Genomic DNA, 15997 nt, shown 5'->3' with positions numbered 1-15997 from the left:
TGGCTATGACTTCTCCACAGAAAATACAAAAAAAATTTGCATGGTGGCACATGCCTGTAGTCCATTACTCGATGGGCTGAGGTGGGAGAGGTGGGAGGATTGCTTAAGCCTGGAGTTCAAGGCTGCAGTGAGCCAACATTGTACCACTGCACTCTAACCTAGACAGCAGAGCACGACTCTGTCTTAAAAAAAAAAAAAAAAAAAAAAAAAAAAACTTTATGGCTTTTACTAATAATGACCTAAGGATGAAAACACTCTAACAGCCCAGACTTTTTAGAGCACATCACCTCTATGTATACCTGTTTCTAGAAGTTTATACCTCTAGCTAGAGAAATCAGCTTGAAACATACTACTCTTGGTTTTGCCAAAAGGAAGACTTCTAGATTTAGTCAGCTGCAGCGGCCAAAGGGATCAAGATAGAGCTGTTCACAATGCAAAAAGAGATACGTATAGTTGAAATTATTAAAAATAGAGCCATGACGATGCCTGCTTTTATTCACTGACAAGGTAGGTGTTATTGCCCCACACCACGTGACCAAGGATTCAAAAATCCCCATTGTAACAAATTTGAAATAGGGGTTCAGAATCTTCATTTCCCATCAAGTCCAAACCTCTATTAGAGTCGCATTGATTACAGGCACTTAAGCAGGAATTTCAACTGGTCCAGCAGCTAAAATATATAGTATTTTCCCTCTGTTTCTCGGCAGGTACCATGACCCTTCACCAAGCCTCAATCTTGGAAGGGCTTTTTCAATTACACGCTTAGAGGACAGTCGTAGGGTGAACAATGGCCACCCAAAGATACCAGGTGCTAATCCCTAGAACCTGTGAATATTACTTTATAAGAAAAAAGGGCCTTTGCAAATGTGATTAAGTTAAAAATCTTGAGATCTTAAAGACGTTGAGAAGATAATCCTGGATTATCCATATGGGTCCTAAATGCCATCAAAAGTGTCCTTACAACAGAGAGGTAGAGAGAGATTCAACATACAGAAGAGGAGGTGATACGAAAATGGCATGCAGAGATTGATGTGATGCAGCCACAAGAAAAGGAATGTCAGCAGACACCAAAAGCTAGAAATGTCAAGAAACAAACTTTCCCTTGAGGATGGAGCACAGCCCTGATGAAACCTGCATTTTAGTTTAGTGAAGCTGATTCTGAACTTCTGGTCTCCAGAACTGTGACATAATAAATTTCTGTCATTTTTTTAAGTCATTAAATTTGAGGTAATATGTTACAGCAGCCATTAGAAACTAATACAAAGACTGAAGTTAATGTTAACAAGCAATTAAACAAAAACATAGACATAGGTGGATATTAAAAATTATATAATAATTAAAATGAACAAGTAGATAAGTACATTTCTCTTCAAGACAATGGTGGTCATTATATATATGTGTAATTGTGTGAATGTTTGTGGTATACATACATTTGCATGTATACTTAACATGTTTATGTTTAAATGTATATATGCATATGTGCATGTGTTGTATGTGTATAAATATTCAAAACATAAAATTTGACCAAAAGTCTTTTCTATCTAGAACCTTAGGCATACTATTGATTTTTTTGTAGTTGTTAACTGTTATTAACAAAGACTACCACTAAATCTCTAACCAAGGCTTCGATTCCCTGATAGAGATGAATTACTCATAATTACATATGAATTACTCATAATTACATAGAAAACACAGCAAATGAAAAATCAATATAACTCCAGATAAAACAAAAAGCCACACATAGAAGGAAAAGTAATCATAGTTTACTCCTGGACCAGCTGTGATTAATGTTTTTCTAGTCATTACAATATAAATGCTAAATATAGATCTAAGCAAAATTACAATATAACTGTAAAGAGAGGATGGGGGTGGAAAAGAGTACATGTGTAGTGGCAGCAAGGGACAGAAAGAGGAATAAATCCTCATCCTTCCTAGTGTGAAATCAATAAAACTGGCAAAAAAAAATTTTATTAAGAAGGAGTTCCTACAACAAAGCCACACAGCTCATACAAAGAAGAAAAAAAAAAAAAGAAGGAGCACTACTAGCATGTTACTTAGAAATATGAATATTAACACCAAAAGAGAAAACTACTTGCTTTCGAGGAAGAGGAAATGAGGCAATGGGCAAAGTACTTCTCTTTTTTAATAACAAACAATGCACATAACTATTTATTTTACTTATTTAAACTATGTACATATATACATTTAATAAAACTAAAAGTATAAAAAATGAGAAAAAAATCCCAGACAACATCCCTCAAAAAGCTTCCTCTCCATGAACAACATAAGAATATAAATGCATTTTTCGTTCTCATATTGCATATATACATATGAATATTTATCAGACCTCAGGAATATCCTAGAGAACATGGGCCAATATTTTCTTCCATTCAGTAGGCAAACCACTGCCAACAAAACTTGGCTTGCACTGAGCCCTAGAGACTATATATCCCAGATATACCAGACAACCAAATCACAGTAGCTTCTAAGGAATACTGCCAGGCCCACAAGCCTTATTAAAAGGGCAGCCTTAGGCAACTTCCTACCTAGCCTTAGCTGATTGGAGCAAGGTTTGTACAGCAGTATATCAAGTAAAAATAGGCCTTGATGCAGTGTCTTCTGCACACCAAATGTCTATTTTGTACACAGAAACATAAACAATTAGCAAAAGGACCTCTTTGTAACAAAACAAAAATTGTACTATATAAAACATTTTGAGATTTAAATCTTAAAATCTAAAGCAAACAATGATTAGACAGTAAAATTTAAAACATCAAGCAAGTATGAAGGATAAAATTTGAAAAATATGGATATCTAACTATGATATTGTTCATATTTTCTTCAGTTCTTTTTGTGTAAATTTTTGGCCAATCAGGGATAAGATAGAATTTATATGTAACTGCATAAATGAAACAAAATGAATCAATTAATAATATTATGCAGGTCATGAGAAAAGAGTATAGATGAGATTTATAGAATTTTACCTACTTCATTGTCATGGACAATAAACTATTGTCCACTTTAACAATTTAAAGTGTATTGTTAATGCCATAAAAATCTAACCAAAGTTGAATTCTATTCAAGTACAATGTAGTTTATTTGCAAATTATATCATACTGATTTTTAAATGTGTTAAACTTCAGTGGCCAGAAAATACTACACATTAAAAGTTGAACTCATATGAGCCATTTTTTATAACCCATGAATCCCAATGTAATGCAGCAAGTTGCAGTATCTTTTCTTTGTCACTGTAGCTATCAACCTGTAAGATCACCAGTAATGTAGACCTAGCGCAAAAAGGCAAGCTGGGCCAATAAATATTCCTTACCTCAGATCATAAACTAGGAAATATTCAGAGAAAAGTTAGAGAGAGGACCTGAACATAAAAGGTCCTAAAATGGAAAAAAAAAAAAAAAAGCTAAAGGGACCTCAAGTATACCAAAGTTACAAAGCTGTGATGAAAAGAGATGACAATACCAGTTAGTAGTAGAAAAATGATTACGTAAGAGAGAAGCATACATGTAGACACAATGTGACCAACTATACTAGTTTGCCTAGAACTGTCCCAGTTTTAACACTGAAAATCCCATGTCCTGGAAACCCCTTGATCTTAGACCAATAGGGAAGGCTGGTCACCCTATGAGAAGAACTGAGACAATCAAGCTAATGATCAAATTTTAGTGTGAAGATCAAAGATCCCATGCTCTTGGGGTCACTGGAGCTACCTCATCCAGAAAAACTCTCCAGTTGCATTCCTCAAGGGAGTTTGGGTTTGTGTAAGTAGCTGATTGTTCCCTTATTAACCCATGTGTATTTTTAAAATAAACTTTCCCTTGCTTTGGTTAGCCTGAGTTCTTGCAGTCAAAAGTGCCTGACTGAAATACTCGTTTTTTTAATGGTAGATTACAAGAATGTAGCAGGTTATTTCACATTACTTAAAGCTTTACTACAAAAAGTAATTATTTCCATGGTTTTAAAAAGCTGGAGAACTAGCACTGTAAAGACAGAATCAAAATAAAAATAAGATAGTAAAAGATTCAGTGAGAAACCAAAAGCTGGAATAAACCATGCTACAAAATAGTAGCAAAACTGAATAGGGACAGAAAAATAGAAAGTTATATGGTGAGATTAAAACAATGATCAGTTGTTCTTCAATTCCCCCCCAAAATGCAGTTGTCAGAGACATCACAGAAACTCAATCCCTAAAGATGGTATCAGTCTTAACGAAAAGAAAATACTGGTTCTATATTATAAGATCACTTGAAACTTCTTCCTGTCTACAATTCCAGCTCCTAACTTTAGGCAACTAATCTTAACTGACCTTTGAACAAGCAGATAATACCAAGTATTATCAAGTAGAGGGTGAGGTGGGGGTGCAGATTAAGAGAGATCCTGGCCAAATCATATTTGAAATACAGTGTTTTGTTGTTTTTGAGGCCCTATTTCGGAATAATATTGAAAAACAAAATAACATTCAGAAGAAATCAACAAGGCATTAGGAATACGGAAACCCAAAAAAGAAAAATGGTAACTATAATCAAATACTTAAGTGCTCTCAGATAACACTTTATTTTTTATTACTTGAGAGGGCAAAATTAGGACCAATGGATAAAAGTTATAGGAAAGAAGATTTTTGACTCAACATATTAAAAAAATACTTATAATAATTTCAAGTCTTCTAAAAATAAAATGACCCATCTGAAAAAGTAGTAAGTTGTCCAATAGTGGAGGTGCTGTGGTAGGAATTAGATGGCCACATATATATTAGAGATAATATAAAGAGAATTGAATTCCTTAGAGAGAGAAAGGTAGGACCAGATAATATCCTTTTTTAACATTTAATTAAAGTTTAAATAAATTCAAACCTATGGAAAACTTCAAACATATACAGAAGTAATCAGAACACTATAATGAACCGCCATGGACAGATATGGATACCTCACTTTAGCATTATCAACTCCTAGCCAATCTTGCTTCATCTGTAACTTCCTACTATATCATTTAAGTATATTCCAGACATCAAATCATTTTATGCATGTTTCAACATATCAGAGGAATTTTTAAAACCCTTCCAAGATTCCATGTTTCTATAACTCCAACACAAGAAACCTGAGACATGTACTAACATTCAGAAAGTAAATTATGTGTACCATTTACCCAACAGTTTTAGATAAACTAAGGGAATTAGTGCCGGAACTGTGTCATTGTTTAGTTTCACAGTGACATCTAGTGGATAAAAACTGCAACAGAAGTGGTAAGATTAAAAAGCATCTATTGTCATGGAGTCATATACAGACAAAGTTTACAAGTTCAAAATAGTTAAGTCACTGAATATTCTTCAGTAGTTCATGTCCTTTCCCCTCCTCCCACCAAAAGAAAGCCGCGGGGATGGTTATAAAAACTTAAACTATCAATTAGAAAGGCTCCATCACTTATTCCCAAATACACCAAGCTCACTGCAGTTTCTAGGTTTTTTTTTTTTTTTAAGAAAAAAATATCTTGGCCAGGTGTGGTGGTTCATGCCTGTAATCCCAGCACTTTGGAAGGCTGAAGCGGACAGATCCCTTGAGCTCAGGAGTTCAAGACCAGCCTGGCCAACATGGTGAAACCCCATCTCTACTAAAAATGCAAAAATTAGCCAGGCACGATGGCGAGTACCATGATCCCAGTTACTCAGGACGGTGAGGCAGGAGAATCAGGAGAATCTCTTGAACCAGGCAAGAAGAGGCTGCAGTGAGCCAAGATTCTACACTGCACTCCAGCCTGGGCAACAGAGTAATGTGTAGTTCAATTCTATCTCTTCCATGAATTCTTCCCCTACAGTTTCCTTAAAAATTTCTGAACTCCCATAGCACAACTTTATTGCAAAATATAGAAAATTTCTCTATATTGTTATCCAACAGAATGAGTGGTCTACTAGTTTTGTATCTCTACCTGAAAATATAAACCCATGGAGGGTCCTATTTCACATTTCCTTAGTATCACTACAATGCATAACAAACAGCATATGCAAACACTGCTGACTGATGAGTTCTATTTACATATTATACAGATGAAGTAATAGCTATCAAGCACCACAAAAGCAAGAACTATATGTCTTAAGTCAATGTTCTATTCCTTGTACTTTATGCAGTGCCTAGCTCAATAAATATTTCCTAACAAATAAAAATGATTCTTATAAACTGAATGATGACAAGAAGGAGTCAAATAGTCGTGGACAAAGAAAAAATTTTAATAGTATTTCAACATGATAATGTTTGCTTCTAAAGCTTTTCCTATTAATAGCAAATAGCACAATTAAATTATGACCAAGTATGTTAACTTAAGCAATAATACAGCTGTTATTTTCAAATACTCATAATTTTCCATGTTTTCTCTCTTCCTCTCATTATTTCTAGGAATACATTTTAAATAAGATGAAGAACAATTCCTGAAACACATTTGAAGACTATATCAATGGGACAAAAGCTCAGGTATACTATGTTTGGGGCTAAATGGACAAGTCAAGCAATTTGAATAGATGAGTCTACTCACAGTGGTTAATTTTTAAATATTAGTTATATAAAATGAGTCACTAAATAACAATTACATTTTTCCAAAAACTCTAAATACGTTATGCATTTATTATATTATTCCTTAACCTACAACTATAGATTCATTTATTGTGATAATCAGATTAAAAAACAGAAAAATGAGACAAACATAAACAATAAATGAAATGCTCCCATGTGTACTGAACTTCTTCGAAACAAAGGTAAGAATCATTTCTCTCTGTATACTACAAACTAATAGTAGCTTACCCAGAATATAATTTCAGTATAATTGGGAAAATCCATGTTCTGGACCTAAAGTGCTTTTGAATTCCAACACTTTGGCGCTTTTCTTTAGATAATTTTAGAGTATCTTACAAAAAACAAATAAATGTAAATTTAAAAATTTTAAAAAGCATTATCCCACTATTCTCCACTTTACAAAGCTAAAACAAAAAAGAATTGATTATAAAAAGTGAAGCTGAATGCAATAACTCTTAATCCCTATCTCATACCATAGATGTCATATTTATAGTTTAGGGGATGCGGAAAATATCACAGACATGAAATAAAATGCACAGGTACTTACAGCCTGGGCTTGTTGTTGGAATAATTCATTCTGATTCTCTTCATCATCTGTTCCCTCCCCAAGCATCAGGGAAGGAGATAACCTAGAACTTCCAATAGCGGCATTTAAATTGTTTGGAAAAACACTTGTTCTTTTGAAAGTTAAGTGTGCTGGTGAAGACTGCATGGCTATAGAGCCTTCTTTTTCTGCCTACAAAAAGAAGAAAGGGGGATAGTAACATTCTACTCCAATACAGAGCAATCCAATAATGCCTCTAAGCAATTCAGGATTTTAAATTGGGGTGGGGGCAGGGGAGAGGCTTTGGCTGGCAGAGGAACTAATATCTACCAGGTACCTCCCATGTGCTAATAATTTAGGTTATCTCATCTAACTCACACACAATCCTATGAGAGAAGTATCATATCCTTATTTTATGGATGAAGAAACTACAATCAATGAAGTTAAGTAATTAGCCAAAAGTCAATAGCTAGTAAGTGGCAAAGCCAGAATTCAAACTCAAGTCTGAACCCAAAATTCTGACATTGTGTTTACTTGGTAAAAGCAAAAAAATGAGTCAGGACATAGGAATAAAACATGGTTTCTCTACATAAAAATCTACTGTCCTCAGTAGTTAATCAGATTATGTCAAGCACATAATCAAAGGAAAGTAATTCTGTTACCGCCGAATAGCTTATCACATAACACACATACTTTCCGTTCAATCTTTACTCAGGCTCACTTTTGAACTTACTCTTTCATAAGACTTCTGAAGCTGCTGCTTTTTTCTCAACTTAATTTGTTGATTTACTCGGTATTTAACTTGTTTCTGAAAATGTTTCAAAGCTTCTTGTTTTTTTCTTAGCTGTTCCTTTAGTTCTTCCTCAATCAAATATGCTGATGTCTTTAAAGATGAAAGATAGAAAATGAACTTAAATGTTAGCAGTTTTGTCCATTAGGGCTGTTGTAAACACAGAGCAGTCAGGATACAATCCTGAAAAAAATAATTCCATTCTGTACAAAAAAAAATTGGAATGCATGAGTACTCAAATCAAATCTTAATATTTTTATTGAACTAGAACTAAAGGTGTCTTCATTAATTCTTAATGAACCAAATTAAACCTATCATATGTTACACATTTTCTAAAATGGAGTAAATAGTCAAGACACACCAGGTTATTTACCACTCACCAAATATGTCCTATTGCAAAATGTCTTCATAGTCTGCATTATGCTCCGTTTTTAATTTGGCATGCCCTTCCTCTCATCTCCACCTAGTAAAGGCCTACTCAGTTTTCACAACCATTTAATACCCACTCCTCAGCACTTCCCACAACACTTTCCTCCTCTAAGCCCTCTTACACTATAACACTTCTCATTTCACCAATGTTAACTGAGTATCATACTTCTTGACTCCCCTATTAGATTATAAACTCTTCGAGGGCAGGATATGTATTCAATTCTCACTTGTTTCCCCTACAGCATGTAGCACAGAGTCTTGACTATAAGGCTAGTCAATATATATTTATATAATTGTTTAATTCCAAAACATATTCTAAACCAGGGGTGTCCAATTTTTTGGCTTCCCCAGGCCACACTGGAAGAACTGTTACATAAAATACACTAAGGACAGCTGATGAGCTAAAAGAAAAAAAAATCACAAAAAAACTCACAGTGTTTTAAGAAAAGTTATTAATTTAGGCAAGGCACAGTGGTGCATGCCTGTAACCCCAGCACTTTGGGAGGCAAAGGCGGGTGGATCACCTGAGGTCAGGAGTTCAAAACCAGTCTGACCAACATAGCGAAACCCCGTCTCTACTAAAAATACAAAAATTAGCCAGGCATAGTGGTGGGCACCTGTAATCCCAAGTACTTGGGAAGCTGAGGCAGGTGACCCATTTGAACCGGGGAGGTGGAGGTTGCAGTGAGCTGAGATTGTGCCATTGCACTCCAGCCTGGGCAATAGAGCAAGACTCCGTCTTGAAAAAAAAAAAAAAAGAAAATTTATTAATTTATGTTGGGGCACATTCAAAGCCATCCTGGGCCACATGCAGCATGCCACATCCTGGGCCCATGGCCACATGTTGGACAAGCTTATTCTAAACAATCTGGCACACTATATCCCATTTGAGTGCTTGATCTGCATTCATCTCCTCTAAGTGCTCTGAATAACAATCAGTCATCATCACAACAGCACTTATCATTATTATGGATCTATTATGTGACAAATATTTTAACTATATTTTCTATTCTCAAAACCACCTTTGGTAGTATGTATTCTTATCCCTTATGTTACAGATGAGGAAACTGGGATTCAGAAAGATTAAGTAATTTTAATATAGCTGACTAGTAGCAGAACTAGAAGTTTCTGACTCCAACAATTAAGTTCCTGTCTACACTGCTTTTCTCTTGACTACATCTCTCTTTCAATAGGAATTTTCTAATTAAATAAAATCATCATAATATCTCCTACCTATTCTTTCTTCTAACTCAGTGATTCCGATTTCTAATTCTGAAGGGTGCCTCAGATCGTTTTATAGGCTGCCATTAAATTCTCAAAATCAAATGCATTCAAATTTCAACTTAAGTTAAAATTTCCAAGAAGTCTATTGCATAAACTATTCTAGTGGAGTATAAAGTGTCAAAGAACAATTGGGTAAAATAATTCCAAAGGAAAAACTTATATGTAATAAAGCCTGAACAACTGACCCAGATTAACTCAAGCCCCAGACAAGTTTAAGCCATTCAGTCTCTTTGTTTTACTTCCATTTTCTCTGCTCCTCTTTTGCTCCATAAGATTACCAAACATCTTGCTGAAATGTATGACTGATTACAGATTTTGGATCTCAATTGTAAACCAAATATAAGAGTATACAAGATTTAAGAAATGTACTTTTCTTAGCAAGTACCATAGTGCAAGGCCACCAAAACCCAAGAACACTTGTTCTGTGGGATGTTCAGAGGTTCCCAGATTGAAATAAATTTTGGAAATACAGGGTTAAACACAGTGAAATGTTGTTTTGATTGTACAGTTAACTTCTCATAGCCTTTATGCACCTTATGGACTATCCAAGGGGGCCATATGGAATCAAGTGTTTCTCACAACATCTAAAGAACACATTCACATATGATGGAGTTGGTGCTTAATGACAAAGCAGTTAGCTCTCTCTTCAATGAATCAAGTCTCCTAGCCTTCATGCTCTTGGGTAGTCCTCTCCCATACTGAATTTGCTCTGACTCCAAATATCTAACAAAATGAGGCAAATGGGCTCTGTGATTTTCCAAGCCAGGTCACAAAGCAACTTCCACCTGGGTTCTTAGAGTGCTCATTCTGAAGAAAGTCAGCACTTTACAAAAATTCTGACTACCCTGAGATTACCCTGCTGTGAGGAAGCCCAAGTCAGTCAAATAGAGAAGCCATATGAAAAGAGAAACATATCTAGCCAGCATCCAGACATTCTAGTTATCCTACCTAGCCCAAGTGTCAGATATGTGAATAAGAAAGCCATCTTGAACATTACAGCCTAGCAGGTGCCACATGACTGGGATAGCCTGACTATTTTCTAGCTACAACCAACAGCCAGAAAACAGTCAATATGTCCCAGATATGTCCAGTTACTTGAGCCCCAGCTGAGGCACCAGACACTATGGAGCAGAGACAAGCCATTACCATTGTACCCTACTCAAATTCCTGATACATAGTATTAACTGCTTTATACCACTAAGTTCTGGGGTGGTTAGTTACATAGCAAAAGATAACCAAAACAAATTATAAAGTAATGCAATACCCATATATGATGATAGAACAGCAGTGTCTTTTGATGTTAATTTATTAGTAATTATTGGGGGGAGGTAGTCTAAAGCTATGATATTTTTAGGAATCCTGATGGACCCCTGAAATTTTGGGGAGAAAAATGATTAGAAGTTTCCCTTTAGAACAGACATGATCTAAGGGCCAAGCTTTAGAAGTAAACTATTCACCATTTATTTTGAGCTGACAGAGCTACATCTGTTAATAAGGGTGGATACCCAGACTAGATATGCTAAAGCTATAAGGAGTTCTATTAGATGTTTGATCAAACTCCCTTTGGCCGGAACTGATCAGAAATTTTTAAATCAGGAAAATGTGATACGTTTATCCATGTTCCAAGACTATTTTAAGTTAGTGTCTGTGAATACAATATTCAATACTTCTTAACATAGAAAAAGCCTGATGGTGTCAAATTTTAGGCATGATGATACTACTGATATTATACAGATATAATTTGAGCAATCAAAAAGAGGTGTCAACAACTTAAATACCAAAATACCTTTATACCAAATCTTACTGAGTCTTGTGGGGTGTTTCTTGCATTTATCCCTTCTCATTCCATTCCTTTTCTCTCTTTTTGTTTTTCCCCAGAGATGGGGTCTCATTCTGTTGTTGCCTAGGCTAAAGTGCAGTAGCATGATCACAGCTTACTGCAGCCTAAAACTCGTGGGGTCAAGCACTTCAACTATCCTTTTTCAAGGCTTTTCTTCTCTATTCCTTACCACTAACAAAGTTTTGATGCCATACTTCATGCTTAAATTGTTATAATTATAATTTATTCCCAGGATCCAATCACTCTGTATCCTTCAAAATCTTTGAAGCAATTAATCTAATCAAAACACTGGTTGATCATAAAATTCACCTGTAAATATTAAACAATTAGTCAATCCCTTCTCCAAAATTTCCTGTGGTTCTCTACCATCTCTATTTTCCATAATCCTGTCAACAACCATTCTCCTACTAAATTTTCCACTCCAACCGATCTAATCTGCCCTTAGAATCCTGAACCTTTCTTACTTCTTACTCTCCCCATTCTCCTTAATAGGAGAATCATTCCCTTCCCTTCTCCAATGATTCAAATTCTTCATTACACTTTCCTGGGTCACATCAACCCAATGTCAGAGCTTCTTCTTTGATTAAGCATTATATTCTTAGAACTTAGATACACCACCTAGAGTCTTAAAATCTGTTTTGGAAATAGGCAGAATAGGAATAAATCAATGAATATACATACATATGTGCAAACAAAAGTAAGATGAATATAGTATATTCCATTACTTTAACATTTACTTTAAATATGTCTCATTTCTCCTCTGAGATCAAGTATACTGAGGGAACATACCTCATACTTTTTTCATCCATGTTCAGCACCTTGTCTATATATACAGAAGGCATTTTGTGCCTTTCATAAATATTTCATGAGTGTCTATATTTATTAGGCAGTCTTTAAGATAAAAGTGGGAATGTGATGATAAATGAGATTTGTCCTCTAAGCTCAAGGAGTTCACACTGCATCAGGAAAAGATATATAAACAATCTATTATAACACAATGTGGTACGTGCCAATTTAAATTTGAACAAATAGCTAAGGGGCAAAGTTTAGTGAAAGACTATCAGAAATTGCGGAATTTCTAGTTAGACTTTCTCAGATTACCAGAGTTCATCCCCTTCTCCTTTATCACCCGATTTTTGCCTGAATCCTCATTACAAAATTTATCATAAACCTTAAGCAACCAATTAATGTTACTTAAAGTATGTCAACTATCATCCATACTAAGTTGCAGTGTCTGGAAGATGTAGATAGTGCTTACATCTTGGGCATAGCAAGCAATCAAGAGTCCGAAGTAAACTGATATACAGATATGTATCTATATAACCTGTTGCATGTAGATTATGGTCTATATATTATAGTAGGTGAGTAGTATTTGATTATGCCAACGGAAGTTGCAGTCAAGTTTTGGCAAATACTTGTTTGTTCTATAATTCTAATGTAAGGACATAATCTATTTATGGCAGAATAGAAACAGCATCCTCGGACTGTTCATCTTTAAGAACCCAGATTAGAGAAGGCTAATAAAAAGGGTGGTGGGAAACCCCACCATATTTGGATCAAACTGACACTCACATATGCTGGGATTTCCGAACTATCTGGTGAGGCAGGTTCCACCCATGCCCCAACTGGTACTATAGCCTGGTTCCTCTCAGCCAGCACTGCCAACACGTCCTTGCTCTTCGAAGGGTTTAAAGCCAGGGGCAACCGTGTGTTATTTCGAGGTTTCTTTCGGGCCATACTTCCCAGCATCCGTGACTCCTGGTTAGGGGAAAGAAAAAGCTTAAAATCTTCAAACGATTGCATTAAAAGTTCAACCTCCTAACACATGAGCCATAGGCCGGTGAAAAGGAGAGAAGCCCTGGAAGCAGAAGACTGGCACGGATTTGAAAAAAAGGATTCTAGAGAAAAAGGAAGAAAAGAAGGGAAGAGACATGGGAAAAAATAAAAAGGCAAGAAAGGTTTTTAAGTTGCCTTCTAGAAGAAATGGCGATGAAAGGGAAGAGAAAGGTTGGGAATGAAAGAACGAAGATTGTGCCCAGCTGTGGGCGCAGCGAGGCGGGAAGTGAGGAATGACAGCAGCAGCCCGGGGGCAAAGGGAGGGGCGGGAACCTGGGTCTGCAGCCGAGAGTTCCAATTATCGGTATCCGGTTACGGGAAGACGCGCTAAATGGCTAGGTGCCTCGGGCCAGATAAAAGCCTGCTTCTGAGGCCCCGAGGCCCACTCCGGCTGAGACAGCACTGGCCAGGAGTCCGCCCGCAGCTAGCCACAGACTCAGTCTACTCCGGGTACTAAGGTAACGGCCTCAAGTAAACCGCCACTTTTGGGTAGCCCGCTCCGTCCCGCCCTTCCGTAGCCTTGTGCCCGCCCCTTCCGGACCCCGCGTCCCCTCCCGCAGCTGGGAAGACGTGAGAGGCGGGGTCTCGGGCTTCCGTGGTTTGGTCACTTCCTTTTCCTGTCCGGCTGAGGGGTCGGGAATGTGTGGGTGCGCGAGGTCGCTGGGTAATGCGCCATCTGAGGCGTGGTGGGACTGAAGTTCCAGCCCCGAGACCTCCTAAATCTCTCGGGAAAGGGATGCGTTGGGTTTGTGATCTGGCCGACTGGGCGGGGCAGAGGTCGCAGTAGAGGGAAGCACTGGAAAAGAATGAAACAGGGAGGCACGGCTTCCTGGAGAAACAAACTAAGCTAACAACTTTTTCGGATTCTTTGTGCAGCTCATTTTACCACGCTGTTTCATGCATGTTATTATATTTGGACATCACGGCGTCCTGAGTGGTCTTCCTCTCTGCTGCAAGCTCTGCTGTAATCCAGAGACACTCGATTATCTCTGTGGGATAATTTATTCATTCGATTAACATACATTACTGCGAGCTTTTTTGTACACCCGTACTGTTCTAAGCACCGGAGATACACAGGTATAAACGAAACAAATATCCCTGCTCAGGGAATTCACAGTAGAGTGAGGGGGAAATAAGCGAATAAACAATGAGTAAGTAAACGTGTGTGATGTGGAGTAAAAGCTAAAAGTATAGGGAGTGTGGTGGGCAGGGTGGGGATGAGAGGGATAAAATACTAGAATGTCCAGAGAAGCTGCACTGAGGTACTTTTGAGCAAAGACTTAAGCGAGGTAATAGAAGAAGCCACTGTGCTTTTCAACGGAGGCTTTATAAACGTGTTCCAGATAAAACAGCAAGTACAAACGCCCTTAGGTGGGGACAGTGTGACTGGAGCAGAGGGAGACGCGAAGAATGCTGAGACAGGTCAAAAATGGAAGGGCAGGCAACCGAATCGAATCCAACATGTAAGCCACCATAGATGTTGAGATGGGGAGCCACTGGAGCAAGGTTTGGAGCAAAGGAACACCATAATGTGATTAAAATTTAAAAAAATAATTCTGAGTGCTATAGTGAAAATAGACGGTAAAGAAGACCAATTAGGTGGCTATTGCAATAATTCGGATAAGGGATTATGATGTCGAATCAAGGAAGTGGTGGTTGAGATCACGTTAAGTGATTGGATTCTGTATCTATTTGGGAGGCAAAACTTTCAGGATCTGTTAAATGTTTGGATATGGATTGTGTAAGAGAGATGTCAAGGAAAACTAGGGGCTTCATCCTGAGCAACTGTCAGGATGAAATTACTATTTACTGACACAGTGAAGACAGTGGAAGGAGTAGATTTGGAAAGGGGAAGATCAGGAGTTCAGTTTGGGGCAGATTAAGTTTTACTTACCTAATCAACATCCAAGAAGATAGTATAAGGAAAAGTGTCTGGAGCTCAGAGAAGAGTTCTGGGCTGAAAATATAAATCTAAGAGTTGTTAGCCTGTAGATTTAAAGCCATGAAACTGGATGGAATCATCAAGGGGTTGAATATAGACAAAAGAATAGATCTTAAAACAGCCCTGGGGTATGTCACTGTTACAGAGACTGAGCAGAAGAGGAGGACAATGCTAAGAGATTGAGAAGGATTCATCCATAAACTAAGGAAGAAAACCACAGGGATGTGATACCTTGAAAGCCAGGTGAAAAAGAAATGGTCCACTGAGGGCAGACCATCTGTGTTAAATCCTGCTGATAGATCAAATAAGATGAGGACTGAAAATTGACTTTTGCATTTGACCACGTGGAAGTCATTGACAACTTTAAAAAGAGCAGTGTCTTTAGAGCAGTTGGAGAGCAAAAACCTGATAGGTTAGGCAAGAAAGAGTAGGAGAAGAAATTGGAGACAGCAATTTTAGACAATTCTTTCCATGAATTTTGTTGTGAAGTTACACAGTGAAACAGGTGGCTGAATGTAGAGGTAGGATCATAGGAGAGGTCTTTAAGATCATAGCATATATTCTTCATTGGTGCAAATTATCCAGTAGACAGGAGAAAACACATAATGCAGGAGAGATATGAGAGAATTTGGGGATCTACAGTCACATGTCACTTAAAGATGGGGATACATTTTGAGAAATGCATTGTTAGGTAATTTTGTCTTTGTGCAAACCTCATAGAGTGTACTTACCCAAACCTAAATGCTATAGTCTACTACAC

At 37.1% G+C, this 15997-nt stretch overlaps 1 protein-coding gene across 4 annotated transcripts in view; it reads right to left on the bottom strand.

The window, feature by feature from the left end:
• Window positions 1-13792, bottom strand: part of CCDC15 (coiled-coil domain containing 15) — a 93555-nt gene extending 79763 nt beyond the window's left edge. Inside the window, exons 1-4 of one of the 4 annotated variants that reach the window (XM_064375532.1) lie at window positions 13569-13792; window positions 13032-13217; window positions 7850-7999; window positions 7120-7308 (exon numbers count right to left, since the gene is read on the bottom strand). In XM_064375532.1, coding sequence (XP_064231602.1) covers window positions 7120-7308; window positions 7850-7999; window positions 13032-13208 — 516 coding nt within the window. In that variant the 5' untranslated portion in view covers window positions 13209-13217; window positions 13569-13792. Of the gene's footprint in view, window positions 1-7119; window positions 7309-7849; window positions 8000-13031; window positions 13338-13568 lie in introns of those variants that run through there. The other 3 variants (XR_010342413.1, XM_064375531.1, XM_064375533.1) reach the window with 3 other exon arrangements.
• Between the last annotated feature and the right edge of the window lie 2205 nt (window positions 13793-15997).

This window comes from Aotus nancymaae, unplaced genomic scaffold (assembly GCF_030222135.1).
Source record: "Aotus nancymaae isolate 86718 unplaced genomic scaffold, 86718_ANA_hifiasm-v0.15.2.pri h1tg000012l, whole genome shotgun sequence".
Lineage (NCBI taxonomy): Eukaryota > Metazoa > Chordata > Mammalia > Primates > Aotidae > Aotus > Aotus nancymaae.
This window is presented reverse-complemented; position numbering and strand designations above follow the sequence as displayed.